At 38.8% G+C, this 26,266-nt stretch overlaps 8 protein-coding genes across 8 annotated transcripts; 5 read left to right on the top strand and 3 right to left on the bottom strand.

Annotated features, from left to right (window-relative positions):
* Positions 1 to 2,562: 2,562 nt before the first annotated feature.
* Positions 2,563 to 4,326, top strand: GCK72_005379 (uncharacterized protein; the record flags this gene model as incomplete). The annotated part of the gene is made up of 3 exons (XM_003116690.2): positions 2,563 to 2,906; positions 3,373 to 3,699; positions 4,002 to 4,326. The coding sequence occupies 3 exons, from the start codon at positions 2,563 to 2,565 to the stop codon at positions 4,324 to 4,326; spliced, it is 996 nt and encodes a 331-aa protein (XP_003116738.2).
* A 5,304-nt stretch (positions 4,327 to 9,630) lies between these two features.
* On the bottom strand, positions 9,631 to 10,767 carry GCK72_005377 (uncharacterized protein; the record flags this gene model as incomplete). The annotated part of the gene is made up of 2 exons (XM_003117379.2): positions 9,631 to 9,894; positions 10,387 to 10,767. 2 exons carry the CDS (start codon positions 10,765 to 10,767, stop codon positions 9,631 to 9,633), a joined length of 645 nt encoding a protein of 214 aa, XP_003117427.2.
* On the top strand, positions 10,083 to 10,307 carry GCK72_005378 (uncharacterized protein; the record flags this gene model as incomplete). Its single annotated transcript, XM_053725156.1, has 1 exon — positions 10,083 to 10,307. One exon carries the CDS (start codon positions 10,083 to 10,085, stop codon positions 10,305 to 10,307), a length of 225 nt encoding a protein of 74 aa, XP_053589350.1.
* Positions 10,768 to 10,958: 191 nt separating the features above from the next.
* Positions 10,959 to 13,378, bottom strand: GCK72_005376 (uncharacterized protein; the record flags this gene model as incomplete). Its single annotated transcript, XM_053725155.1, has 9 exons — positions 10,959 to 11,517; positions 11,565 to 11,698; positions 11,744 to 12,029; positions 12,087 to 12,329; positions 12,378 to 12,465; positions 12,517 to 12,638; positions 12,689 to 13,017; positions 13,141 to 13,245; positions 13,310 to 13,378. The coding sequence occupies 9 exons, from the start codon at positions 13,376 to 13,378 to the stop codon at positions 10,959 to 10,961; spliced, it is 1,935 nt and encodes a 644-aa protein (XP_053589349.1).
* A 425-nt stretch (positions 13,379 to 13,803) lies between these two features.
* On the top strand, positions 13,804 to 16,941 carry GCK72_005375 (uncharacterized protein; the record flags this gene model as incomplete). The annotated part of the gene is made up of 12 exons (XM_053725154.1): positions 13,804 to 13,940; positions 13,987 to 14,076; positions 14,119 to 14,188; positions 14,237 to 14,356; positions 14,403 to 14,537; positions 14,585 to 14,800; positions 14,845 to 15,138; positions 15,187 to 15,303; positions 15,352 to 15,651; positions 15,699 to 15,916; positions 15,963 to 16,345; positions 16,685 to 16,941. The coding sequence occupies 12 exons, from the start codon at positions 13,804 to 13,806 to the stop codon at positions 16,939 to 16,941; spliced, it is 2,337 nt and encodes a 778-aa protein (XP_053589348.1).
* Positions 16,942 to 17,760: 819 nt separating this feature from the next.
* GCK72_005374 (uncharacterized protein) lies at positions 17,761 to 18,884 on the top strand (the record flags this gene model as incomplete). The annotated part of the gene is made up of 5 exons (XM_003117351.2): positions 17,761 to 17,903; positions 17,952 to 18,162; positions 18,205 to 18,602; positions 18,651 to 18,741; positions 18,789 to 18,884. 5 exons carry the CDS (start codon positions 17,761 to 17,763, stop codon positions 18,882 to 18,884), a joined length of 939 nt encoding a protein of 312 aa, XP_003117399.1.
* Positions 18,885 to 19,367: 483 nt separating this feature from the next.
* On the top strand, positions 19,368 to 21,415 carry GCK72_005373 (uncharacterized protein; the record flags this gene model as incomplete). The annotated part of the gene is made up of 7 exons (XM_053725153.1): positions 19,368 to 19,429; positions 19,478 to 19,728; positions 19,777 to 19,970; positions 20,018 to 20,343; positions 20,392 to 20,470; positions 20,522 to 21,204; positions 21,253 to 21,415. The coding sequence occupies 7 exons, from the start codon at positions 19,368 to 19,370 to the stop codon at positions 21,413 to 21,415; spliced, it is 1,758 nt and encodes a 585-aa protein (XP_053589347.1).
* A 3,649-nt stretch (positions 21,416 to 25,064) lies between these two features.
* GCK72_005372 (uncharacterized protein) lies at positions 25,065 to 26,015 on the bottom strand (the record flags this gene model as incomplete). Its single annotated transcript, XM_053725152.1, has 1 exon — positions 25,065 to 26,015. The coding sequence occupies one exon, from the start codon at positions 26,013 to 26,015 to the stop codon at positions 25,065 to 25,067; it is 951 nt and encodes a 316-aa protein (XP_053589346.1).
* Positions 26,016 to 26,266: the final 251 nt, after the last annotated feature.

Here is a 26,266-nt window from a genome sequence, read left to right as displayed (position 1 = left end):
GGAGAAAACTACCAGCAATTTTCTACTGTATCCCATCGATATGTCTTTTCGCCTATTCTCAGAAACTTCACTTCGTTTTGAGAATTTTTCCGAAAATGTTAAACCAAAAATAACCAAGTTTTCTAGACACATTACCTTGGTAATTCAGGAAACTTTATGACTTTTCTAGATTGTTTACTGGAATTTTTTCGTATTCCAATCATCTTTCACGTTTCCAGATGGATACATTATATTTTTATAGAATCGAATTCTCTTTTTTCCGTACATCTAGATTGGTGATTGGACCTGTTTCAGAGCAAGTCCTTGTTTTAAGATTTCACGTCACATGTTCTCATGTCACTTTTGCTCCTTTTCTCTTCTTGTCACTATCAAAACTTTTCCCCTCTCCCACCCTTTCAACTCGTTGTCGTCTTCGTCAATTTGCAAGTGCAATAACAATTGAAGAAACCAAATACAGCAGGAAATGCATTTTCTTCCAAATTTATAGCCCCATCTCTTCATTTTGAGACCAGCCGCCTCGTCATATCATTAGGTATAGTCCTGAAAAGAACCCATTATTGGGGAGTGAGAGGGGGAATTAGGTAATTGTGAATTTTATGAACTTACTTTTCAGTCATCTCAACAAATGAAAACTGTGGGACGGCTGTGTGAACGTTTAGATTTTGACTTTACGTGTCCCTCAGAAGTTTCAGGAAATGAGAAGTTTTCTAAGCTCAAGCTTCAGTATTCAACCCACAGTCGACAATATTTAGAAGTATTGTCTATGTTAATTCACTAACCTAATCTGTGTATCTCAAACCGGAAACATATTATCTCAAAGGATTCATTTCCCGACCTCAACACCCCTTGACACCACAACTAATACATAATTATTATCTAACAACATTAGTTATTATACTTTGAATGGCTCTTTCGCTATCACTCGCCGGCTCCGAACAGGCTGTTTGTACACTTAACTGACCTCTTTCGTCCCTTACTGATAACTTAATCAGAGAATGGTCCCTCTTCTTCTTTTATGTGATATGCCCCTCGTCCTCCGGGGCCATCTATTACCTCATTATTCCCTCATTTGTCTTCTATTATATATTCTCTCTTTCTTGCCGACACTTCCTTTTCTCATCAATCTTAATCAGATAAAAACAGTGGCGATTGCCACCCAGAATTATGTAGTTGAAAATTGAGTAATCAGAATGCCCGACCTCTCTCACCCCGCCCCAACGTCTTCTGAATTTGGTAGTTTTCTTCTCTTCTTATGATTGGATCGTGAGGATCATCATCATCATCATCACAGTGATAAAATATATGTATTAGTGTGTATGTATGTCTTTTCTCTCTGTGTGTCACTAGTGATGAGTCTCAGTTTCGAGGCGACGCGTGGGCGGAGCCGAGGCGGTGGACCAATGAGAGGGGGCGGGGTCGGCCAATTACCGAAGTCTTCTTATAATTCTTACCCGCTCTTTTTTCGATGATGAGACATGAAAACGGAAGAATTGGACCAGAAAATTAATATTATTGAAGATCTAGAACACACCACAGTATATATTATTCTTGTTACCTACATCCGAGTACTTTTCAGTTTGCAGCGTGGCGCCCGCGTTTACCGGTTTCTCTCTTTTTCCTTTTTCACAACATTGGATTTCTACAGGTTTCCTAATTAGGGGTCACGTATCACTAAAGTTTCAAATCAGTTGTACATGCTCTACTTTCTCTATTCCCTCGTCTAAGGATTACGGTAACTCTTAACACCTCCGGGTTTTTTTTGTCTTGCTTTTCCATCCTCTCATCAATTTACAACTTGTCTCCCAAGAGTTTGATTCTTCTCTCCACTTTCCAACAACACGAAAAAACTTGCTCAACTTTTGTGTCCACATGTCCTCCATCATAAATCTACAGTATCCCACTCTCCTCCAAACTTCCACTTCTCCTTCCATCATTTTTCAATTGTTCTTCTCATTCCCTGGGAGCCACCAAATCACATCTCTCTCTCAGAAGGATCCTCTGACATTTGATATGTTGTTTGTGTTAACTAAGATAACTGATATTGAAAGTGATACAATTTCTGTTTTCTTTTCAATGATGACTCTCTTGTTTTTCAACCGAACACTTCTTCTTCTCTCAAACCGAACCCTCTCTTCATGTACTATAATCGGTTCTCTTCTAATTCACACTCTTGAGAATTATTAGTATGTTTCCCCAACAATGATCATCTGCCCTTTTAATATTCCTACAGTATCCATTCATGAGTTCAAGTGCTCAGCCCTTATCCATGATCATCCCTTCTTCTTCTTTTTCGTTTTTCTTCTTATTCATATTATTCATCTACCGTACTTCGTCTTCTATCCGATAATGACAATTTTATTATTAATAATTATCATTTTCTCTCAATGTCTCTATCATCTCCAGTCCTTTTAGTTTCGATTTCCATTTTCATAATTTCGATAACGCTATGAAAATATTAGTCTTGCTTATCTTTTCTCCCCGTTTTTTACAACCAGTTCTAAAATAAACTTTTACAGATTTTGGTAGAAATAGAAAAGTGAGAATAAAACGATGCTCTTCTCAATGGAATCCATTCTGGCTACTAAACCGAAAAAGGATTTCGATAATCCTCCAAAGTTGGAACCAGAAGTCACTTTCAATGAGGAACAACAGGAACCATCTCGTAGCAACACAAGACTGTCGGAACCATCGACATCGGCATCTTTAGAAGACGTCAAACCAGAGTTGGAGAGTCGAAAAAGGAGTAGATCACTTGGAGATGATCCAACAGAAGATGATGATGAACCAGTGAGAAAGTCAAGTAAGAGGAACAACTCGACGTCGAGCACAGCGGAAAGTTCATCGGATGATCTGAGTGGAAAAGATGAAAAAGAAGAAGAAGACGACGATGAGGACTCTTCTATTCCGTAAGTGATAATCAAAACAGATTTGGAGTTAGTTAGAGAGTAAATTAGGTAAACTAGATGGGTTACTGTAGATTTGATTACTCAACTACGTAATGATTTACCTTATGTTCACTTAATTACTCGTCTCACGTAGAACAAAAGAAATCTACAGTAGTCATATTAATAAAGAACCATACAATGGAAGAAACTGAGAAAAATATGAAAAACAGCAGAAGTTTATAGTTAATACAACTAGAATCTATAAGAATGAGCTGTCTTGTTCCTGTCCAACTAATTTTCTCTATTCAAGAATCTGTAATAATCCCTCCGGTCGAGAGGAAAAGTGACAGGATTACTGTATCTAAATTGGACACCGATTAAAGTTCCACTTACTTATTGTAGACAATCAAAACGAAGTAGCCACTAAATCGTCCTGAAATCAAAGATTCCCAACTTTCCATCATTTTCAAAAGCAAGAATTTTCCAGACCAACCTCAATGTCTGGACACCGAAAAAGCAGTCACTCAAAGCCACCCTACTCATACATCGCTCTAATCGCCATGTCCATTATAAACTCTCCTGGGAAGAAGTTGACTCTCTCGGAAATTTGCGAATTCATAATCAATCGTTTCGAATATTACAAAGAAAAATTTCCGGCATGGCAAAACTCTATTCGTCACAATTTGAGTCTGAATGACTGTTTCGTAAAAGTGCCACGTGGACCCGGGAATCCCGGAAAAGGAAATTATTGGGCTCTGGATCCCAAATGTGAGGATATGTTTGACAATGGATCGTTTTTGCGCAGGAGGAAAAGGTGAGAGGAAGAATCAGAAGAAAAGTATTACAACCTGAGAGGGGGGCTCTGTGAGCACACACATAATGACAACGAAGACGGGAGAAAGAGAAAGAAAAAAGACAGTTGTTTCGATAATTTGTCACCAATTTGTTGTCATTAATCGCACCCACGGAGGGTATCGGAGGGGTGCATCCTGGGAATATGAAAATGTTTGGGATTGTTGGGTAAACTAATGATAATTTGGAATTCTCTAGAAACTTCTGTGGATCAGAATTACAGTAAGACATCCGACACTCAAACTCAATACCTCATAATTTCAGATACAAGAAGACGTCCGAAGATTTTCCTGAAATGCTTGCCCATCATCCAATGCCATTTCCTCCTTTCCTCCCTCCCGGTATATGTTTTCCACCGAGAATGATGCACCCAATGGCAGCTATGCCGATGATTGGCCCACCTCATCCGATGAATGCTCGTAATCTACCTGCATACCTATTTCCTCCCCCAATCGATAGTCAAAAACTTTTATCCATGATGGCTTCTAGAGTACTTCCTCTGGATACTAATGTAGATTCTTCCGGTCGAAAGAGATCTTCTTCGAATTCCTCCCCAAATGAAAATGGATCTTCTCCAAGATCCGAATGATATTTTATTCATTCAATTATCAAATAAATTAAAATTCTTCTTTGTTTTTCATTGTGTTTTAATCTTTTCTAGTCTTTTCATTCCTTCCGTTTCCCATCCCTTTCAGCATTCTACGCTTCCGTTCCAATCGATCTCATTCGTGCAATCATTATTTCAATATGTTCCATTTCTCTCTCCCTATTATGCACGTGGTACAATCCCCTCCCATCATTTTCTTCCATTCATTTTTGATCTTTTTCTTTTGAGCTTCAACCGTCATAATTCAAAAATAAATCATATTTCATTTTCAGTGTCAAGAGTATTAGTGAATTTGAGAAGTAAACAGTAAGATGAAAGGAGACCGACAGAAGCTTCTGAGCCGATCAGTTGAAGAGACAAGACACTGATAACGATTGATACGGAGGGTAATGAGATGGTATTAATGGTGGAAATGAGTCTATCTGCAAATGCAATATCAGGGAATACGTACTACTAATGAATACAATATTATGAAATGGTAAGGGGAGGGATACAGAAATACAAAGTTTTAAAATCTAGGAGTTGTTCCAAATTTGGATGAGCAAGTTAATTAGTTTTGGAAACATCAGTTCATATTTCAAACAGAGTTCTTCATGTTTTTTCTAGAAAACAGGCATTACTGTATTGATGAAACTAGTCCTTCCATGTTGAATTCCTAAGGTTACGGTATTCCATTCGAACCAACATCAGAAATAAGGGTTACTGTACCTGGGTTTATTGACAGAAGACTCGAAAGACTCATGTTTGAAAATTTCGATAGGTTCAGTAAAAGTTTTTGAGAATAATTTAAATCTAGGTGGGGAAACTAGAAATCTATGAAAAAATGGAATGGTTCGTAGAGGTTGAAGTTATTTTTTCACAAAAATGAAATTTTCAGCCGATTTTTATAGAAAACAGCGTTCAGAAAAAAGGAATCGGGGGCCTAAATTAAAAATCAGAACCGCCCTTTCCGAGTTTTCGTTTAAAACAATTTGAATCATTGAGAATTGTTTGGTCCGTTCCGGAATTCTGAAATTTTTATCCCTGGAACAGTACCCATTGAACTGATTTTTCGTTCGGAGAATCTAGCTGGTCGATCCTATTCCTTAGAAAAATTTTTGAGATTGCAATTTTTCATAAATGGGTTCAACTGTTTTCTCTATCTCATAATACCTATATCCACATATATAATATATACGAATCGGAAATACAATTTGTTGTCACCCCCTCATCTGTTGCCTTCCTTATCAAATCCATTCATCAAGTTGCCACGTCAAATCAAATTATCGAGAAGTTTCCACCTTATGCCACCCTTCTCTTCAAACGGTTTGATGTGTGGCACATTGTGACAACCCCGATTAGGTGTCGCTGGTGTCGAATTTGAAATCAGTAGTAGTTCGTATACATATACGGTATATGTCGATTAGATACAAATTGATCTTGTTTTTATCGGTTGTTTACATCTGTTTATAACAGAAACATGTCAATTGAGGGGACAGGCACTTGCTCTCTTTTGAACACTCGTAATTATCTCATTCGTCTTTCATGAACAACTCTAGAGACAGTGACACTTTCGTTCTATTCACAATAAAAAAGAGATGTGTCACCTGCAGGGACCATCCGGATTACTTCAAGTATGTTGAGCACAATACATAATACTCTGAAGTGTTCAGTTTGAAGACGACTACAGTATCCAAGTACCCGGCTAAAGAACTAGCCGACATAGGGAGTATTTCCATACAAATGCGATGATGTCGGGCGGCTAATCCGCAAATTATAAGGTGCGACATACACAAGTCGTTGGAGGTGGCGCAACTCTGAAGATGCACCAAGATCTGATAGCAGAAAGAAATAGTATAGGATTGAGAAGAGACGACAGACATCAAGGACAAGAGGTAGTTGGCAAGTGAGCTGTGTGATGCAACGAGCATTTGAATACCATCTTGTTATGTAATTGACCCGAGAAACACATAAACTAGTAACACCTACGGGCATAATACATAAAAATATATATGTTTGGAGAAGAAGGGCAGATGAATAAAATAAGGTAAAGAGGGAAGAGAAAAAGGGGGAAAGTGAGAGTAATCATTGGCATGGAGAACGAGTAAATGAGTAGAATAGGAGAGCAACTAACGGGAAACATTATGTTATCAATGTTGATACAGTAGTCTCCATTTGCTCGTTTCTCTTCATGTCGTTTCTCACTCGGAGGGTGGTCAAAGTGACAGCTGGAATATGGGTAGTTTGTGTTTGGAGAGTTTGTTTAACAGTTTTACAGAATTCATTAAAAAAACGTAGTTTTAACAAATTATTTATAGATGTTGTAGTAAACCAGCTCCTCTGCTGTTCGTTTTGAGGGGCGGGGTATTAAATTGAAATTGAAATTTCAATTCGCAAACTCCGTTCCCCTTTTTTCATTCAGCACGGAATTGTCACTAATTACTCAAATAATATGACGGGTTTATTTCTCAATTTTCGAGCAAAACAATCCTAATGAAATCCAAATGATTTTGAAGTTCTAACAGAACACACACTGCTGGTAATAAGGATTCGTTTCATTTGTGATCTGCATGAGTAGAATTTTTTCCCAACTGAATGTTTTCATTAACAAAATTTTACGTTTTTGGTGGTAAGCCTGAGTTGTTTTTGAAAAGTAATTATCCAACAGTTAAATTTTTATAAATTCTGAATTCACCGGGACACGAATGAAAACGTTAACTTGTTCAGCATCGGAAATGTCTTCGCTTCCAACAACCAACTTCTCTCAATTTGTGGAAAATTGAAAAAATCGTGTTTTGTTCTCGAAGACAGTTCTAATAACAATTAGTTGTTGTATCTTTCCCAATATAAACATTCTCAAGTTTTTCCTCATCATCTACAGTAATCTCTCCGTCGGCTTCTGCGTCTCCGACGTCTTCCACTTCTTCAGCTTCTTCGTGGTGTCGAAGCGTGGGGTCGTGTCGTCTCCATGAATCAAAAACAACAAACAGTGAAACTTCTTCACTCAACCAGATCATAGGCCACACTAATTAAATTAGCGTCATCGCTTTCAAATTGCGATCCGATATCGCGTTTTCGCAACTTCTTCTCCTCTACATCTTCTTATTTCCACCCCCATTTTTCTTGTCACAACATATTTTCGAATGCAAATATTTGTGTTACGGTGGTGGTGGGGGGCCCCGCCCGACATATTCCAACGGCCTCCTTCTATTTTTCTCGAGTCATACTGTAACTGACACTATGCATAGATGTCAAAAATAGGGGAGAGGGGATTGGAGAAGGAAGAAAACGGGCGCCCCGCGTGATGATTGTAATCAGAAGAATAGGTTGGACCGAAAAGAAAAAGAAGGTTCGTACTGTGGGACTACCGGACCTCCGATACAATCAGCTCTAGAATACGGTGTTCAGTGAAGCGTATGTGGAGAAGAAGAACCGATTTATTTAGAAGATGAAGAATCGAAACAAGAGAAATACGACGACGATGAGGACGATACAGAAGTGATATGTCAGTGGCGACGGGTTTTAGAATAACAATTGATGTTAGATGATGTGAGAAGGGACCGACACTTTTTTTTGAGTTTACAGAAATTACATAATGAAGACTGTAGGAGATGGTCAGGATATGATTTGAAGACTGGGAATATCTGGAAAAGACTAGAGAGCAACATTTTACAATTTTTACCAGCTAAGTAGATAGTGCTCCTTTCACGACATGGTTCCATTATTTAGATATCCAATTAAGTTCTTTTCATTTCCATTCAGAGAGATACAGTAACCCCCCCCCCCCCCCCCCCATATCTTTGTAAACTAATAATCCACTGATCTTTGTAATAACAGGTATCTTGTGATAGTAATTGTTTTTTGAGTATCATAGTATCTGAGCTCAAACATCAAATAAATAGTATTTTCAGCAGTGTCGTAATCCTAAAAATAAGACTTGTAAGAATGAAATCATAATAGAAAAGATCGGACATCATTACAGTAACTTTCAGAAATTTTAGGTAATTGTTATTGCTTGGACAGCGTCCAGAAATTTGAAATTTGGTAGAGACGAGTTTTATTTCAGCCTTCCAAAAAGCACCGTATTTTAGCAGATTAAAACTCACAGTGGTTATTTATTTCCGCGAAACATCACTTAGTTTAGTAGAATGTCCATTAAAAGAATATGACTTATCTGAGAATAAAATCTAGCTCTTGAAAATACTAGAAAATGCACAAGAAAATACAGTAACTGGTTCTAAGTTGAGAAGTTCAGAGAACAAAGAAATATAATCATTGAAAAACTAAAGCAAAGTATTACAGTAATCTCACCGAAAAATTTTTCCAAATTTGAGACAAACTCTTGAAAACTTGGGAGCTTCAGAGTTTAACCTCACTCTATTTTTAACTGAATCTCTTTCAGAATCGAACCAGAGCAAACTTGAAATGAGAAGCCTTGGCTTTTCAAAAACTCAAAAGTAGTAGATTATTGCTCAGTCAGATTTCTAGTGTATACAGTTTCAAGTCCTGATCCAACTTATTAGTGCGATGAGAAAAATGTTCATATTTGATTGTATTCAAAAAACCTGCACAGGAAATTCAAAAAAGTGTTGGTATCATATCATAATAATGATCAATTAATCTTCTTTATGACTCAACAAACATATTATTTTCTCTCTTAATAATTTACGGTCGATTTATTCTAATCACACTCTCAAACAAGTGTTCTACAGATGATGTAACCAGCATCCTCTCACACCTATCGCCTTTCTCCGAGTCATTAAAACTTGCGCAACAAGAGAGTCAACTGACTCGTGTGGCCAATTACTGATGGCTTTCAATTGGCGTAATATGCACAGTTAATACTGTAAAACAGGTGATCGAGAAAGAAGAAATTGGCCCCGGAAGACAATAGACAGCTGTTTCCGCGCGGTGTCCTTTGTTGCATCGTAAACGATTTGTCGGACACGATAGAGAGAAAAGAAGAATATCCGCTTGTTTTGAGTGACAACCCCACTTTGCACCTTTCCGCCGATGAGGGTCACTGAAGGTAATCGACACTTGTTGAAAAGAGCAACTTCTGAATTGAAAAGCGACAAATGACATGGTGAGGAGCAAGTGAGAGAACGGGGTCGGTTGATGTAGACACGGCGGCGACATTCAGATTTATGATGGGAACCTTTGGATTTTTCGTAGATTCTTGGGAAGGGAGGAGGACACTGTTTGAATTTATTATATGATGAAAATCAGAAGGAAACAAAAACAAAGGGGTTTGTAACTCACTATAAGCTATAAAACAATAATTAGAAAAAAAACAACTAAATTCCTCTATCCACGCATATAATGATCAATAATTGTGGAGAATGCCGCAAAACCAGCAGCTCCCCATAAAGCTGGCATAATTCCAGCTCGTAAACCAAGAAGACCTCCGACAATTCCTCCAGAATAAGTTCCATTACGCCAGTCACTTTTTGCTCGAATCGTTTCAAGTGCACATTCGGTTCCGGAAAACATGAGACCGATGGATCCGAAATTCTTTCCATATGACTTTATTCGACTCGACATTTCTTTCCATGTTTGTTTCAGTGTGAGCTGAAAAAAGTTCGAGTTGACGTAGCAGTAAACATTTCATTCATTTACTTTCAATCATCAGTTGACTAGTTCTAAATTTGACACATTTCACACTAAACTCTTTGTGCGGAGACCCAAAAAAAGTTGAAAGCAAACAACGACGACTAGTATAAAAGTTGCATTTCCTACGACTAAAATCAACTCGAACAATGAACGCTAAATTTCTTCTCTGTGTTTTGGCAGTCGTCTTGTGCTCTGTCGTACAAGAAGCTTCTGCTCAGTATTATGGATACTCTTCCTATTACCCATCCTACTATGGCGGATACGGTCTCGGAGCTTACAATGGTTATTATGGTGGATATGGATATGGATCAGCCTATGGTTACTACGGAAAGAGAGAAGCTGGATTTGGACCGTCTCAGCAAACGAACTAATTGTTTTTTGTATACTTTTCAATAAATGTTTGATCGGAAAAAAATCTTGATGAAGTTCTAAAATCGGAAGTAAAATTACCTGTTTAGTTGGATCACCACCAACCATTGAAAGTTGTGGATCTACTGAAGCAGTGAAAAGACCGAAAGCGAAACCGACTCCAACTCCGAGAACTCCAGAAATTGTTGCCTTCACTCCACAGTTTTCCATTCCCCATTGTATCCACCGTTCTTCTCGTGACATTTCAGGAAGTGTTAACATTTGAATCGGTTTAATCGGCGTCCGCTCTGGATTCCAGGGTCGTGTCTTAATTCCAATCATCTGATCAATCATTTGCACGTAGGCTGATGGTGTATACACGAATGGTTTTTCTTCTGTCACTACTTTCTCTTTTTTTGGTCTGAATGGATTTGCGAATAGTTCTTCCATTGGAATGGCATTTGAGGAAGAGGCCAGCGCCATCTGAAACTTCGATGTGAACAACTGAAAGCCTGAATTCTTGAAAGATTTTGAAGGATATTGAGACCTTCTACGTTAGAAAAATAAAACATTTCAAACAACCTATTCACATTCATTTGGCAATCTAATTCAAATAAATAAATAAATAATAACACATTTACAAGCATATATTTCCCATATTTCGAGATCTTTTTTCACATATCGTCGAAGAATCCACTGGACGATGGATGTTCCGTAGGAGACAAGGATATTCGAGTGCTACTTGTCAGTTCTCTTTCTTCCATTTCCTCCTCTTCCAGCATTGGTCTTTCTTCCTCATTTTTTCGAGAACGCTTGTACTTCGGCACCGGATTGGATGCATTTGCATTATTCCCGATTGAATTGGTCCAGTTTTGATTTCTTTGATTTCTCTCGTTTGATCTCTTGATTGAATTCCGCTCGATTTGAACAAGTGACCGTCCAGAATTGACCATATCATTCGTCATCTCATCTGATTCTACAAATTGATCGAAACCAATGTTATGAAGAACGTATGCTCCAACTCGATAGTAGTGGATGGCACACAACAAAATGATGCAAATCGGAAGGTAAATGTTGATTCCTTTGGCAAGAATTGGAATAACATCGAGATGTCCCATCAATTTGGTGAATTGAGTTTCTACTCCGAAACTTTTTGCCATCGAAATATGAGAATCCATATGAATCATTCCAAGGAAGTTCAAACAGATTGGTGGTGTCAGACGGCAAAGTAGACTGTAAATTCAAAATTCAAACTAAGAAAAATGTTCAAATATACTAACATCGCGCTGAAAAGAATACTGTTTTCATCGGTATGTCCATTAGGATCCAAATGGTAGTACTTGTAGATTTGTAACCGGAAGATTGTAAAGTAGGCGCAAGTCATCAGATACACGATGATACCGAAGGCAACAAACTGAAAAACTGAACATTCTAATCAAAAATTAATGAATAATCACACCTGTGTATACTTATAATGAAACCGATTCGATGCATATTCCGTGACGAAAGCCGCTGGAGAAACTGTATAGGAAACAACGAAGAATGTGCATTCCGAGAACAGAACGAAGAATGTCATGAACACAGTGAGAACACCGAACACTCGACAGAATGGAGTTTGTAGGCGAGTATACCAAAATCGGCGGATTCCAATCGGCACGCATGTATTTCTAGCAAGATCCAGATTGTAACCATTCGACTCGGAGAATGCGAGATTTTCCAGAAACAAGGCACGATCAACGAGGACTCTGGAAATATCAAAACAATATAGAAACTGCATATCTCTAGTTTGCTTCTTCGCTTACTTCCACTGCGCAGTAGCGTTGTTCAATGTTTGAACAGCATAAATTGTCCTTTTGTGAAGACTAATCAGTTTAGCTTCCGAGCAAAAATCTCCAGTTTCTTCCATATTCGCATTGTCAATAACTTGTCTTGAAGGGAACAACTGGTCGATGACGTCATCACTGAATTTCGACAGAATCGTTCTCACTTTTCTTCGTTGTCCATTTGAATCATTTTTCATCGAATTGAAAAGAACGCGAACTTTTCTAAAATAATACATTTTGCTTTCTGATGCTCAGAATATTAAAACGAACTTGTAGATTTCCTTGACACTTTCCTCTGCTTCACTCTTCTCTGATGCCAATTTTTCAATGTCGAAATACGTTTTTCTCAGACGATAATCTAAAAATAAACTCCGCTGCCATCTTACATTTCAATGATTTATTAGCTTACGTCTATTTCCATGGTGCCAAAGACTACGAGGCAGCTCGACAAGTCCGTGTCCAAGCAACACAACCAGAAGGAAAAGTCCCCAAGTGTTGGATGCAGAGACCAAGATGACTTTTAAGTTCTCACTGAAACTATTTAGGAATGAATCAGCTCATTTCCGTTTTTTTGAACTAACATATTGATGGAAACTCCTTTTAGCATGGCGTAGATGAGAATCGCCAGAAAGCAAAGGGAATAAATGGCATAGTAAAGAGCGTTGTTAATCACGGCGGCTCGAATCCTTCCAAAAATAGTGAAGTTTCCAGCAGTCACATAACTTTGAAGAAGAGGTAAAATGAGCCATGTGAGAATTTGAGCACTCCAGTAAACGACTCGCCATAGATCGAAAAATACATCGTCTGGAACATATCCACCTGGAAGTTCACATTCTGGTACGACTGGTGCAGGCGTTGAAGTGGTATTCAGAATTCTTTGACGATCAGTTTCGCATTTGTGGAAGAATGTCTGAAATTAGTTTGTGTTTTTATCAACTGTCATACAATTCAGGTTTTCTAAACAATTATTTTTTAGTACAACCTAAAAGAATATTTTTATGCATGTTTAATTTTATAAAAACAAGTTACTTACAATTGCTACATCAAGAGGAAGGACGAAGACAATGATGAGCGAAAAATACCATCCAATGAATGTGGAGATCGTTACGATTGGATTCTGCTTCCGTATAGTCGAGTACTAAAATTAATTATGTTAATTAAAACATTGCGGAAATGATAAAACCAGTTCTAGTTTAACTCACCTTGTTCAATAAGTATGAAGTCAACAAAAATACAATAAATAGTTGAACAGCTAATGAAACAGTTCCCATTTTCTGTGACACACAAAAAGGAACAGATCACATATTCAGATTGCAAATAACGATCAGAAGGAAGCCGTGGCCGACGGAGAAAAACGCGTCCTTCTTTTCTCAAACTCCATCCGTTTCTTCCTTTTTCTTTTTTTCCGTTTTCTACTGGGTCTGCATTTTGCCGTGAAATCACATGTGCGCGCGTACACTTTTACGCACTAATGCAGAGCCTCTAAAATTTGTGCGCATTTCTTTTTTATCGTTCCGCAGCGCCGTTGTCATCGTTCTCTCAGTTTTCTAGTGAGTTTCGACAACATCTCGAGATAGCAAGTGTCGTTTTTTTTGTTTTTTTTTCTTTCTTGGCGCCATATGTTCTGTGTTATCAACCCAATCGCAAATCGATGCCTGCGCGAAAGCGATCAAAAATGTTTACCACGATTTTCCAGATGTTCTGGGCCAGAGAAGAAGAAGAGAACTCGCTGATTCGATTGCTCAAAACTGACAACTTCACACTAGAAGATGTCTTGCTCAACGAGTTCGTTGTTCAAGAATCGCGGTACGGAAAAGCCGAGCTGGTGAAGTAGTAAGTAGACAACTTTTAATCAGAATAATAAGTAGCTTAATTTCAGCATCACAAGCAGGGAAAACATGAAAGCTCTCTTGGAACTCAGTCTGAATCCCGTTATCAATCCTGATCTCCCAATGAAGCAACAATACAGGTAGATTACAAAAAAAGCTCAAGCTTGCAAATTTTCATGCAGACTTTCCTTCATTGCGTCCGAAATCCTCACCATACGCGGTACTGATGTCTTTCAAAGGTTGATTGTGACGGTATGAATTTAACTTTATAACTCTACTAACAAGTTTTCCTTCTTGTAGACGGAAGAAACAAAAAAGTGTCTGTTAGACTTTTTAAACGATAAAGCTCCACTGAATCACCTGGTTGCTGGATTCTTCGCAAAAATCATGGAGTGCCTCTTGTCGCGACATTTCGTTTTGGTTTGTTTCCTGAAAAATATATCAAGACGCCTCGAAACAGTTTCAGACATTCGATCTCCTCAAAGGTACTCCATTTTTCGAAAAGTGTCTCCAAAACATCAATCTTGGTGCTATTGAGTGTCTTTTGGAAAATTTAGTGAGAATTCCAAATACCAGTGAAGGAACAAAAACCGTGAAGAAGGTAAAAAAGATAAGTGTTTTTAAAAACTCTCTATAATAAATTTACAGTGGATGATCTCAGAGAATTTATTTGAAAAAATAGTCGATCAGATGAGAGATGCTACAAATGATGATGATAGAGAGTGTCTCGCGGAAGTATACTGTGAAATTCTACGCGAGCTTCGTGATAAACTCTACATGCTTGAATGTAAAGAAGACGAGTTGCATGACAAGGCCATGGATGAAAATCTGATCGCAAAAATCGCTGATAATCTTATTGTTGAGGTAGTTTAAAATGGAAGCTATTCATAACTGACTATAAACTTCAGGAGGACATCTCTGCGGAAGATCTCGTCAAGAAGTCTTCTCTTATTTCTTCTTCAGCTAGAATTTTGGAAGCATTCATCAAAACAAACTATGTGGCAGATGCCCCAGCTCAACATCTTGAAGAAGTCGAAAGAAATCTGATTGAGGAACGACATTATTCGTATGGATTGATGCGTCCGTGTAATGATAATGATGCATACGAACATTCTTATCAGCCAGATCCTGAGAGGATCGTTGAGGGTATTGTGTCTAACAGAGTTTTCAATATTCTTCAAACAATTCTGAGAGACATTGAGGTGAATAAAAATGTTTGGGTTGTTTTCAAAATTATAATTTTGCTACAGGCAAATGGTTCGTTGTGGCAGCCACTCCTTCGACTAGTGATCGAACTGTGCAATACCAATCACTTGCCAACTCACGAAAAACTTGTCTGCGCCTTTCGGCAACTTCCATTCATAAAGGTTTGTCATAAATATTCAGAGTTAGTCGGAATATGTCACAAGTTACAGCTGATCGACGCTGCGAAGAAGTTACCGCGTGCTGGAGTACTTCATTCCCTACTCGTCAAAGTTGTCAACTTGTTGCTCCATTCTGTTTTCCCTTCTAATGAGCTGTCGCCAGCTGCAGAGTATTTGCTCACCGAAGGAGGCCTTATTAAAAATGTCTACGACACTGCGACCTCCTTCCATACATCTGGTGACTTGATAGCTTGCAGTGGTCTTCGGTCGTTCAATCAAAATCTTGGTGATGTTATCAATCGTGCCAAGAAACGTGCGGTACCAAATCCAGGACTAGTAGCCATTTTGAAGGTGATTTTGTTCGCCATTTCATTAAATTTTAAAATTGGAAACTTCAGGCTGATAAACGATGGACAGAACTCGAAGACATCGTGCTAAACTACAACACAAAGCATAGACCACAGTTACAACATGATTTCAACGATTCTAGCGTGCTGTCTTCAATCAAAAATGATAGTCATGGTTTCAACGACAGTGAAGAGTGGACTGATGCTTCTGCAAAGTTTGCGGAAATGGATGCTTCTTCGTCGGCAAACCGAGCATTTACAGGTTTTGGGTACGGGTTTATTGTAAAGCGTATAAAAACTTTCATCAAGTTTCAGATCACCATTCGAAGCTGATTTGAATCGGTTTTCTGAGTTTGAAGGTCAATTCGAAACTCCAGATGAAGACGAGTTCAAAAAATTGTGCTCTGAGCGAGCCAACTCATCTACATGCTCCGGATCCCAACAAGGTTTCGAAACTAGTCACATACAATGGCCAGGAGAGCAAGAAAAAGAAGAGGAAAAGCAGACGGCAGAAACTGTAATCGAGCCCAGTACGTATCCGCAAGAAACTGAGGGGAGCGAATCTATTGTAGAACAGGATGATGAGTGGGTTTGGCCAACTGAGCCACCACTTGGGGAAACCGAAGTAATCACTCAGGCTGGACCCCGTCCAGAAACCAACTGGGTTGATGATTCGGCTCCCGACTTTTCGTACTTAGGTAATATAATTAGACATGATAGGTGGGACAGGGATGTGCCTATGGAGGCGCTTTGGGCGCTGAAAGATTTCAAAGTGGGCGAAAATGCGACGAGAGAGAGTGTGTAAAATCGAGAGAGTGTGTCTGCGTCTCTCCATTTCGCACACTCTTTCTCGTCGCATTTTCAAATTTCGGCTGAAAATGCGAGGCGCTCAACGCCACCCGGGCACATACCTGAGGTGGGATTGCAGCCGCCATCAAGTCTGTGCATTTTCCAATTGATTTCCATTTCTGGTTGTCTGGAATTGTCTATCCCACCTATTCTATGTGTCAAGCTGTATTTTAAAGATAATTTTACAGGTAAATCTCCACCAGCTCAAGAAGATATGTGGGCTGACTTTTCATCTTTCCCAACTGTCAGTCCCTCCACATCCACTGCGGTAGTTGCTCCAGTTGTCAATAATGTGGCGTCCGCATGGCCTGGAGCTGACACACCTGAACAAGGAGAGTCTTCCGACTGGCCTCTCAGTAGCTCACATGATTCTAAACCATCTGATCCTGCGACCCTCGGACTTGCTGCCAGCATTTCTCATCCCGAAGACAGTAGCGAAGCCTAGACTTTCATAAAACCAGCAATAACCTCTTTCATGTTCACTTAAAAACTCGTGTTTCCCTTCAGGACCAATCTATTGAACTCTTTCGTGTTTGTTTCACTTTTCTTCTGTTCATAGTTCTGTATGCAATTCACTTAAAAACTCCCTACAATCCTCAACCAAAATTCCACGATTTTTTGTTTCTTTGCAAATTTCACTTATTCACTTATCAATCTCGAGTTTGCGGTTCCTTTTCTTATTTGTCCGTTCTTTCCTCTGCCCTGGTTTGAATGAGGAAGTTGTTGCATCCGATGCTTTTAGAAATTGTTTCAAATTTGACCGTGGCTTCAAACTTTCCGCGATCATTGTTCTTCTAAAGAACTTTCTCTTATCATTAGGTTATAGTGATAAAGAGAAAGACAGAGCGTCATGGTTTTTCTTGTTACTCCTTCTAATACATATAATATATGTTTCGGGCAACTTATAGGTCCATTCTCGTTTTTCTTTTTTCTTGTTTAGGTGGTTTATTGAGATTTCATTATTCTCTAATTCGGTAACTATTCATCCACATTCGTGTTTAGACTCATTTGTGACTTTTTTTTCAATTAATATTCATCTCGTGATCATGAGAATTCGATCTTCATTCCATCTTATTTTCAATTGCATTCGGTAATAACATGCTATTTTTTTCGTATTTCTTCATGGAGTAATAAATTTGAAAATAGTTTCAGACGTTTTGTCTGCTTTTGTCCATGTTTAATCATCACTGAGTACCTATAGTGTTTCTTTGAGTATTATTTCAGTGTTCGGAACAATTTAAATTTCCAGCAATTTGTCGGAAACATGTCGTCCAAGCGCAAAGTTCTTCTCATGGGCAAAAGTGGTTCCGGCAAAACTTCGATGCGATCGATCATCTTCGCAAACTATATCGCCAGAGACTGCTCTCGTCTCGGACCAACTATCGAGGTTGAACACGCTCATGTCAAGTAAGGAGTGGACAAAACATTAAAATTATTGCTGACTTTTTCTTTCAGATTTCTTGGAAACATGGTTCTCCACTTGTGGGATTGCGGAGGTCAGGAATCTTTCATGGAGAATTTCCTCGTCTCACAAAAAGATCAGATTTTCAAGAACGTACAAGTGCTCATATACGTCTTTGACGTAGAGAGTCGCGAGTTCGAGAAAGATCTCCGATACTATCAATCGTGCCTTGAAGCACTTCTCCAAAACTCGCCAAATGCCCAGGTTGGTAAAATAAAACATTTATATTCTAATGATAATTTTAAGGTCTTCTGTCTGATTCACAAAATGGATTTGATCGAAGAAGATAAACGTGAAGAAACCTTCAAACGCCGCGAGGCCGAAGTGCTCCGATACAGTGAGTTGGCTGCCACGCCTCTCCAGAACGAACGGCAAAATGCTGTATGCCAGTGCTTCAAAAGCAGCATTTGGGATGAGACATTGTACAAAGCTTGGTCTGCAATAGTTTATCACTTGGTTCCCAATGTCGGCACGATGGAAGATAAACTTAAGAAGTTTGGAGCTATTCTGGATGCTGATGAAGTTATTCTCTTCGAACGGGCCACTTTCCTCGTTATTGCACATGCTGTGCTTCGAGAACATAAAGATCCACATCGCTTCGAGAAGGTTTCAAATATCATAAAGCAATTCAAGTTGTCATGCACGTAAGTACAATATTTCACCCTGGTAATCACCTAATTTTCAATTTTTAGAAAGATGGGTTCGAAACTGGATTCAATTCAAGTCCGCAACAGTCAGTTTTCGGCATTCATTGATTCCTTCACGCAAAACACATATGTGATGGTAAGAAACTAAGCTAAAACCTTAACGTATTAAAAAAAAAATTTCAGATTGTGGTTCCCGACGGCAATGCATCAGCTCCGATGATCACAATGAACGTGAAAAACGCGAGAAAGGTGTTCGAGGCGATCGAGACAAAACCATGATATAATGAACAATTATCTCTTCTTGCCCATTCCATCATTTCCCATTTAGTTATTTTCTTTATTTTGTGCTGTAAAATATCGCTTCCCGGATTGTGAAAGCCGCGTTTAGAATCAACTTATTTCGTAACTCACCGTCTAGTTTTCTTTCACCTTTTCGTTTCCATCCGAGTATTGCGAAAGTTTCCTTCCACCTTTCCGGCTTTTCGTTTTTCTCCCGACTTTATCGTTCCGCCTGTTCCAGTGTCTGATGAGATTCGCAACCCAGTTACCGTTTTCATCTCCCGCACTTGGTGCCAAATTTATGGAATATTTTTGGCACTTAAAACGTTTCTTTTCTTGTTCTGTATGTGTATATGAATTGTGCTATATCTTCAATGAAGCTGACACGTTTGTTCGTTGTTTTCTATCGGTATATGTTTCTGCCAAATTATTCTATTTATTTGTTTCGATTCACACTCAGTTTTCTAATAATGAATTCATCAGATGGAGGTGGCGGCGGCGGTCGGTGTCATCGCTTCTGTACTTATTCTTTACAAAGCGATACGGTAATCATTCAATTAATGAACGTTAGTTTTGATAACGAGATTTTACAGACCACGATTCAAAGCATCAGTTGAATGTTGGTTCTGTCACACAACAACAAAAGTTGACTACAAGAATCAAAACAGCTTCACCTGTCCATCTTGTGAACAATACAATGGTTTCACAGAAGACGGTGACTACAATAGGAATATTCCGGGTCAAACGTATACATCGCCGAAAAGATTTTGTGAACCTCTGAAGCAACAACCAGAAAAGTCAATTGGGTTTCTCAATCGATTCAGTGGAGTCAACATGAGCCCAAGTGAGTTGTAGATGAAACGAAACTATTTCATTTCTAAACTATTTTTAGAATCCGCTAACGGCCTCTGTACGGAATGTAATTTGGGCCAGGAGGTTATCATGAAGAAGGTGGCTGAGTTCGAGCCTGAAGACGAAGATCGATGGAATGAAGAGCTCGAGGATTACCGTTATAAACTGGAAAGAAGATACCAATTGTGTCCAAGATGCACTATTCAAGTTCATGGAAAATTGGAGGAAGATAAGGTCAGCTATTCAACGAATAATCTTTCAAAAACTTCAATAATTTTCAGAAAAAGTATTCATATCTTCTGGAATTCAAATACAAATTGAAACACGCAATTGGATCCACACTGAAGGAAGTGATGAGTAGTCAAAAGAAATCACGTCGACAATTCTTTGCCGGTGGAAGTGTTTGTGAATCTTTGCATTTCGGATGTCTGATTTCCTCAATCATTCTCTTCCTCGCTAACATTGACTTTTTGCAACAAGATGCCGGAGCTTCTCTCATAAATTTCCCGAAGTATTTCCAAGATCAGCTTCCTATTGTCTTTGCACATTCTTTCTTCATCAACTTTGTTATCTTTTCAACACATCTCATTGCTGCATTCAACAACAAGTAAGATATTATTTCTCTAATTCTAGTCAACATATTTCTCATTTCAAGATGCCGAGTCACTCTCCCCGACCTTCTTCTTCCCGTTCTTCTGATAATTGCCATGCTAACTTATCTTGCTCCAAACGAGGTGAGTTCTGAAAAACAGTCAGATCAATATAAATGCAACTGTCTATTTCAGAACCTTTCACAAGATATTGCTCTTATCAGAGGTGCGTGTGCTTCTTTCTCTTCGATTTTGTCAATGGCCGTGACATTGCTTCCCAGAAAGCGACTACATAAGAAGAGACCGAACAAGATCATCTCCAGTGCTTTCTCAGTCGCCTCAACTCCAGTTTCTCAATGTTCATCTCAGAATAGTCGAAATGCGTCATTGTTGGAACACGAGAAAACTATTCTTGAAAGGTCTCGCGGATCTCCTCACTCCTTTTCTGGAAGTCCTGACCGTCAGAACACGACGCCACCACTTCTTCGTGACATCACCAATGGTGCAAACTACTCGATGAGAAGAAGGGACAACAAAGAGAATAGTATGGTGGAGTCAATGGATTGGGATGACAGCATATCAACTGCGCAATCAACACGTACCACTCAAAGTCTCTTCCGACCAGGACTTCTATCGAGACAACAAGGTTCTGCTTTGACTCCACAGCAACTGGCACCTTCTGTCGCCAGTATGAACCTATTTGGAAGTTCAAGACAGTTTGAGTCTCCTACTCCAAGCATCTTCTCGAGACAACACCGACAAATAACTCAACAGCAGAATCACACACCTACACCAGCCAGATCGATGGTCTTTGGAGCACCAAGATCTATGGTTGCGTCACAAATGGAGAGAAACCAGTACATGCCGCCAGAGACAAAGTAAGTTTTCCAACTTTCTTCAAAGTTGCAAACTGTTTCATTTTGCAGCACTCGACCTGGTTCAGTGTTCACATCGGTCTCGCAACAAGACGGACACTCGGTGGTCAGCGGCGCGTGGCAGTGTCGCGTCATCGGAATACTATTCGCCCTCGTTTTTATCGTACTCATCATGCAGATCGGACTGTTCTACGTTCTTTTCACCCGAAACTAGATCCCTTCTCATCATTTCCTTCCGTTCTTCATACTCTATTCACATTTTTGTTGTTTCTAGTACATTATTTTGGTTACTTTGTGTCATAGGCTTAACCTTTCTTCTTTCTTCGTTATATTTATGCCTTTTTGTATCAAATTATATCATCCGTCCCGATATCTTTCAATTGCTGGATACTTTTTATGTAGTTATCTCATTCATTCTAACAACTTCTACTCTCATAGTTTGGCTCAATGATTCTTGTTTTTTACCGTTGTTTTAAATATTTTCTGGTGATCTCATTCTGTTCCTCTACCTTCAATCCCGTTCATTGTTCAATAAAAGTGACCAACACTTCAGATGTCAACAAGACAATTTCTATTTGCAATGTGAATAATTCAGATGGCGAGTAAAAAAGGAAACGAACGCCTCGAATAGAAATGCAACAGCAAACAAGCTTGGGCTCTTCGCGCACTCTTGCTCCATTTTCTGCGCTTCTTTCGAATTGCACACTGTCTGTCAGTACTCTAATCTCTGCGTCTCCAATATTCACACGCTGTTTTCTACTTCTATTTGTCCGCCTGACCTCCCCTATTCAGAAGATGTCTCCTCAATACCAGTCGTATGTCCAAAAATAGTAGAGAATTCAACACATTTTCATTCTCTTCTTCCTGAAATAATTACGGTCTAATATCTCTTTTTCTTCTTCATTCTTTTGTCTTTTCGGAAATGTTCTTCTTCATTTCTCTTCCGTTTTCTCTTTTTTCATTCTCATATTTCACTCACTTTTGATCCTTCTTTTCCTCATCTTTCTCTCTGAATAAAAGAGAAAAAGAGCAAACCAAAACTCCAAGACCTCGTTTATGAATTTTTCATATATTCTATCCCTCTTTTAAATATTTTTCCGAATATTTTTCTTCCAAAAAGTCTAGTGCACTTTTTGAATGACTCTTTCTCGCAGACGTTTGAATCAAAGTACTTTCAGATTCAAACTGTATGTTCACATGCTTCGATCCGTTGTAAATAATAATGACAAGAGTAAAGGTGAGTATTTGATTTGAAAAATTCTGAATTTTCAGATATTTTCTTATTAAAACTGATAAAAACGCGAGAAAAATTCAACAAAGATTCGGAAATGTTAACCAGAAAAAGAAAAATAGCTGAATATTGCCAGAAACGTTCGCCAAAATGATCAATGGATATCTAAAAATGAAATTCGGAAACTCGAAAGCAGTTTTGGAAATAATCCATTCAATTTTGGTTATTAACAAGAAAAACTCATAATTTTGCAAAAAACTGACTTTAATGGATAGTATAATTTTTTAAAAAGCTGTGTTTCGCAAATTTTGGAACCAAATTGGAACTAGTTTCGGAACGTGAATAATTTTCATTTTTGTGAATTCGGAAACGGAATGGTTTCCTACGATTCTGTTTTGGATAAGTGAATGAAGTAAGAAAATATAGTTCCAAGATCTCGAAAACAAATTATACTTAAAAAATACTTTGAAGAAAAATTGAATTTCGAGTAGATCTGACACAGTTGCTCTTTGAGCGATGCTCTATATTTTGAATGAGTGATCTGCACGTTTACAACCGAAACTTCGTCTTTCTCACTCTGTTCCTCATTTTTTATTGACAATCAGTTGAAAGTGAAGTGACAAGAGACGAAGAAGAACGGAAAGAAAAGATAGGAGAAGCAAGTAAAAAGAAGATAAATATTACAGAAAGTGATTCAAGTGTCCGTGTGGCGACTGACGATCCAACCTACCAATCATACGCATTCCAGCCATCAACGTCTTCATCAAACGTCAGGTAATAAGAGAATTAAAATGCTGAATTCTTTTAATGTCTGCGTATCCCGAAACGACTTATCGATCTTCCCGATCATAAGGTCGTTTCTCTCGTTTTCACTTTGTCGAACCACACCCATTACCTCTCTCGTCTCTGGGTATATTGGATATCATTTATCATGATTTTCAATTGATTCTCTTTTTGATTCATTGGTATAGTTAAGCTGGAGGACACCAGCTGACAAACATATTGGAATAGAGAGAAGAAGTCGTCATTTACCTTCTATCCTAGTAGGATTCATATCTGAAGTTATGGGAAAATGTTTGTTTATTCCAAAAAGGACTTTATCAGCTCATCTATTCATAATCCGCCCAGAAAATCAATTTATCTGCAAAAAACCAAGATATCTCTTTCTCGATATAACATGTAAGAAAACATATGTTTTGATAAAACGGAAACATTCAATTATCTTCTTTCCAATTGACTGCATCTCTTCTTTTTTCTTCTTCTTCTCTCGTGGAATCTCTTCTTTTCTTCTATCAAATCGAAATAGCGTTTATCAATTTGATATACACATTCGCCACCCAACAACAATTCCATGTTTTATCACTATGCTGATTCATAATGTTGATTTACACTTTTTTCAGTTTATCAGTGATTCAAAAGAGTTGCAGTTGATGTTTATCTTGGAAAACTTCACACTTCGCTTTTCGCAATTTCTTTGAAATAGAGCTACTTATTATCTGAATCTAATCATTAAACATTCAATTAGAGCATCCAAAAACCATTTAATATTGTCTTTTCTAACCCAAGAAGTCGTTATTTCACCTCCTGTTAACGTTCTTCTAACCCCAATAACTTGGCTACTTCCCGCAACAGTTACGCAGCATTCACAGCTTTTGCAACAGTTACGCGACACAATCGCTACAGTTCCACCGCAATAACGACAAATCAGAGCATATGCAACAGTTATGCAGCATTCACGGTATTGCGACTAATGGTTCCCTTGTTTTTGGGGCATGCACCAGTTGTGCAGCAATCTCACAACAGTCGCGCAGCAACTGTATATTCGCTCCAATGCAAATTGGACTTTGGCTGCATTTTTCATTTTTTCCAACGTATATTTCTTGTCTATTTGACAAATTTTATCATTTTTTAAATACTTTTTTACTCTATTTTTCAAAATATTATTTTTCAGAAGAAGGATATGTGTCAGGATGGCAAAAATGAGTCACATTAATGCAAATTGGAAGTAAAACGAAAGGTTGGCAGTTTAGAAGGAAGCCTTTTATCTTTACTTTTGTTCTTAATTTTCAGACTACCGGAATTGGTACAACAATGTAGCTGATCAACAAAAATTAACATATTCGATAAAAAATTTGGACTTTTCGAAGCTACAGACCATAGGAACTTGGAGACTTTCAACGATGGCTGGCCACCATGGATTTTAAATGATGTTTCTAACTATAAGTTTTTTGTTTTGCTTTTAATTTTTTTTAAAAGTTTTACTTTCAAAATAAATTTTATTTGTTATTTTTGTTATTCTCCCTCCCCATTCGGGTCGAGAGAATTAGTTTTCTTTGGTCCTAGGCTAAAAAGAGGAAAATTGATTATTAACACTATTCGATATTACAGAATTTATTGGGTTTCGTGTTTCGAAAATTGGTAGCTATAAATGATACAGAATATGATTCTATGATTAATCGATAGTCGATAATCGATAATGAATTTACATGATGACCGGTTTAATTGGGTGAACAGGGTTAGTAAAACAGAAACAGTTAAAGTAGAGTACCGGGAACGGTAATTAATAAAACAGAAACAAATAACGTAGAGTAACCGGAACGGTAATTAGGTAATTAGACAACATGGACTGATCTCATCCTTCTTCTGGCTGACGTATTAGCACCGGTGGTCCATCCTCCTTCTCCTCCGCTCCGGCCGATATTCCTTGCGCTTCCGGCGTATCCACCAAGTACCTTTCGAGGCCAGCATCAGATCGCCATCTCCCACGCGCCTTGATCTCCTCCTTCGAAAATCCTAGTCGTTGCAAGTCGTTAGCGGCTCCTCGTCTCAATGAGTGGTGAGTCCCGTCTATCCCGAACTCCATCAGCTTCTTTTTAACTATGGAGCTTATCGCGCTCGCCGAGAGTCCAGCTCCATTATTCAAATTTGAAAACAAATACTCACTCTTTCTCGATCGTAGAGATTCGCAAACTTTCCATCGCTTGAGGCGACAGTCCAAATCCGAACCATCCGAACAAGGAATGAACGTGCTTCGACCGAGTGCCTGCTGATCGTTCTTTGCTTTTCTCACTCGGATTTCCAAGATTCCGTTGGTTTGAGTAAGGTCCGACCATTTCAGATTCGCGGCTTCCTCAGCTCTCAGTAACGCTTGATGAGACAGCAACAGAATCAGTGTATCTCTTTCACCTTTCTCATCGTTGCTCTTCGTTCCAGCGACGACTTGCAGCTCACTCCACGACACTGCTTTCGGTTGTTGTCTCTTCTGCACTTCTTTCCTCCGTGTGGCTCGAATCACATCCGCTGCCAGCTGACGTCCAACTTTTGACATTTCTGTGTTAGACATCTTGAATGCTGCCACGATTTTCGCCAGCGAACCACCGCCCACCAACTCCGACCTGGATGCCAAGTATATCAGAGTGGATGTCTCGTTGAGTGGAAGACCGTTATTTTGTATCCATCTCCTTCTGGCGGCGTTCTCTTTCAAGTAGTCCCGAGCTGTCGACGGTGCTTTTCCCTCTAGAGCCGCCCTGGCCAGAAATTCGATTGCTTTCACAAGATTTCCCGGTCCGAGCGAGTTGAGCATGTTTTTGACGAACGTCAACTTCTCTCCTTCTGCAAAAACTTATTATTCCTTTTCAGCCTTCTTGAACTGTCCTGCCCCTTTTTCTCTCCCTCTCTCTTATTCGTGTTCGTTGGGTCCGGGTGGGAGGGACGTTAACGAACACGTAGAATGAGGAAAAGATGACCGGCCCGCGCATAGCGTGGGTGGCTGTCGCGACGGGACCTTTTTCGCGTAAAAGTCTCTGCGCCTTTAAACCGTTGCTCGTCTACTCA

This window comes from Caenorhabditis remanei, chromosome II, assembly GCF_010183535.1.
Source record: "Caenorhabditis remanei strain PX506 chromosome II, whole genome shotgun sequence".
Lineage (NCBI taxonomy): Eukaryota > Metazoa > Nematoda > Chromadorea > Rhabditida > Rhabditidae > Caenorhabditis > Caenorhabditis remanei.
This window is presented reverse-complemented; position numbering and strand designations above follow the sequence as displayed.